This window comes from Alligator sinensis, unplaced genomic scaffold (genome assembly GCF_000455745.1).
Source record: "Alligator sinensis unplaced genomic scaffold, ASM45574v1 scaffold1302_1, whole genome shotgun sequence".
NCBI lineage: Eukaryota > Metazoa > Chordata > Crocodylia > Alligatoridae > Alligator > Alligator sinensis.
In genome coordinates, this window is record NW_005842612.1 from 96780 (window position 1) to 97343 (window position 564).

Genomic DNA, 564 nt, shown 5'->3' on the forward strand with positions numbered 1-564 from the left:
CCCCCGAATTAACTCCCCCCAATCCCCTCCCATCAGGGGCCTGATCCTGTCTTTTCAGATAACCCACCCCCTATTTAGGGTCCCAATCCTTCCAGCATTAGGGCTTAATCCCATCCGGCCCCCTCCTGCCCAGATCACCCCCTGCCCCCGTTAGGACTCCGGTCCCTCCAGGATCGGGTGTGATCCTGTCCCCTTCGGATGCCAGGGCCCCGATCCTTCCCGAATCTGGGCCTGAACCGGCGCCCCTAACTAATCCCCCTTCTCTTTCTCTTCTCCCACCCCGCAGGCCCCCCCATGGAGGAGTTCCCGGTGGGCACCTGCCAGGCCATGTGCCCCCCAGCAGAGAGAGCCCGGCGGGAGCGCCAGGGCCGGCTGCACCGACTGGAGGAGGAGGACGGGGCGGTGAAGGAGTACTCTCGCCCAGCTGCTGGCAAGCCCCGCCCCCTCCCCGAAGAGCTCCGCCCCCCCGCGGTGCTGCTGGCCACGGTGCGCCACCTGCTGGGCTGCGTGGAGTCCCAGGCGGCCACAGCCGTGGCCCCCGCCGGGGGCTGCGACTTCATCACC

The 564-nt window shown here is 68.1% G+C and overlaps 1 protein-coding gene across 1 annotated transcript in view; it reads left to right on the forward strand.

Moving 5' to 3' along the window:
- Positions 1-564, forward strand: part of SNX15 (sorting nexin 15) — a 7483-nt gene that overhangs the window by 5205 nt on the left and 1714 nt on the right. Inside the window, 1 exon segment of the mRNA XM_025214901.1 lies at positions 287-564. Coding sequence (XP_025070686.1) covers positions 287-564 — 278 coding nt within the window.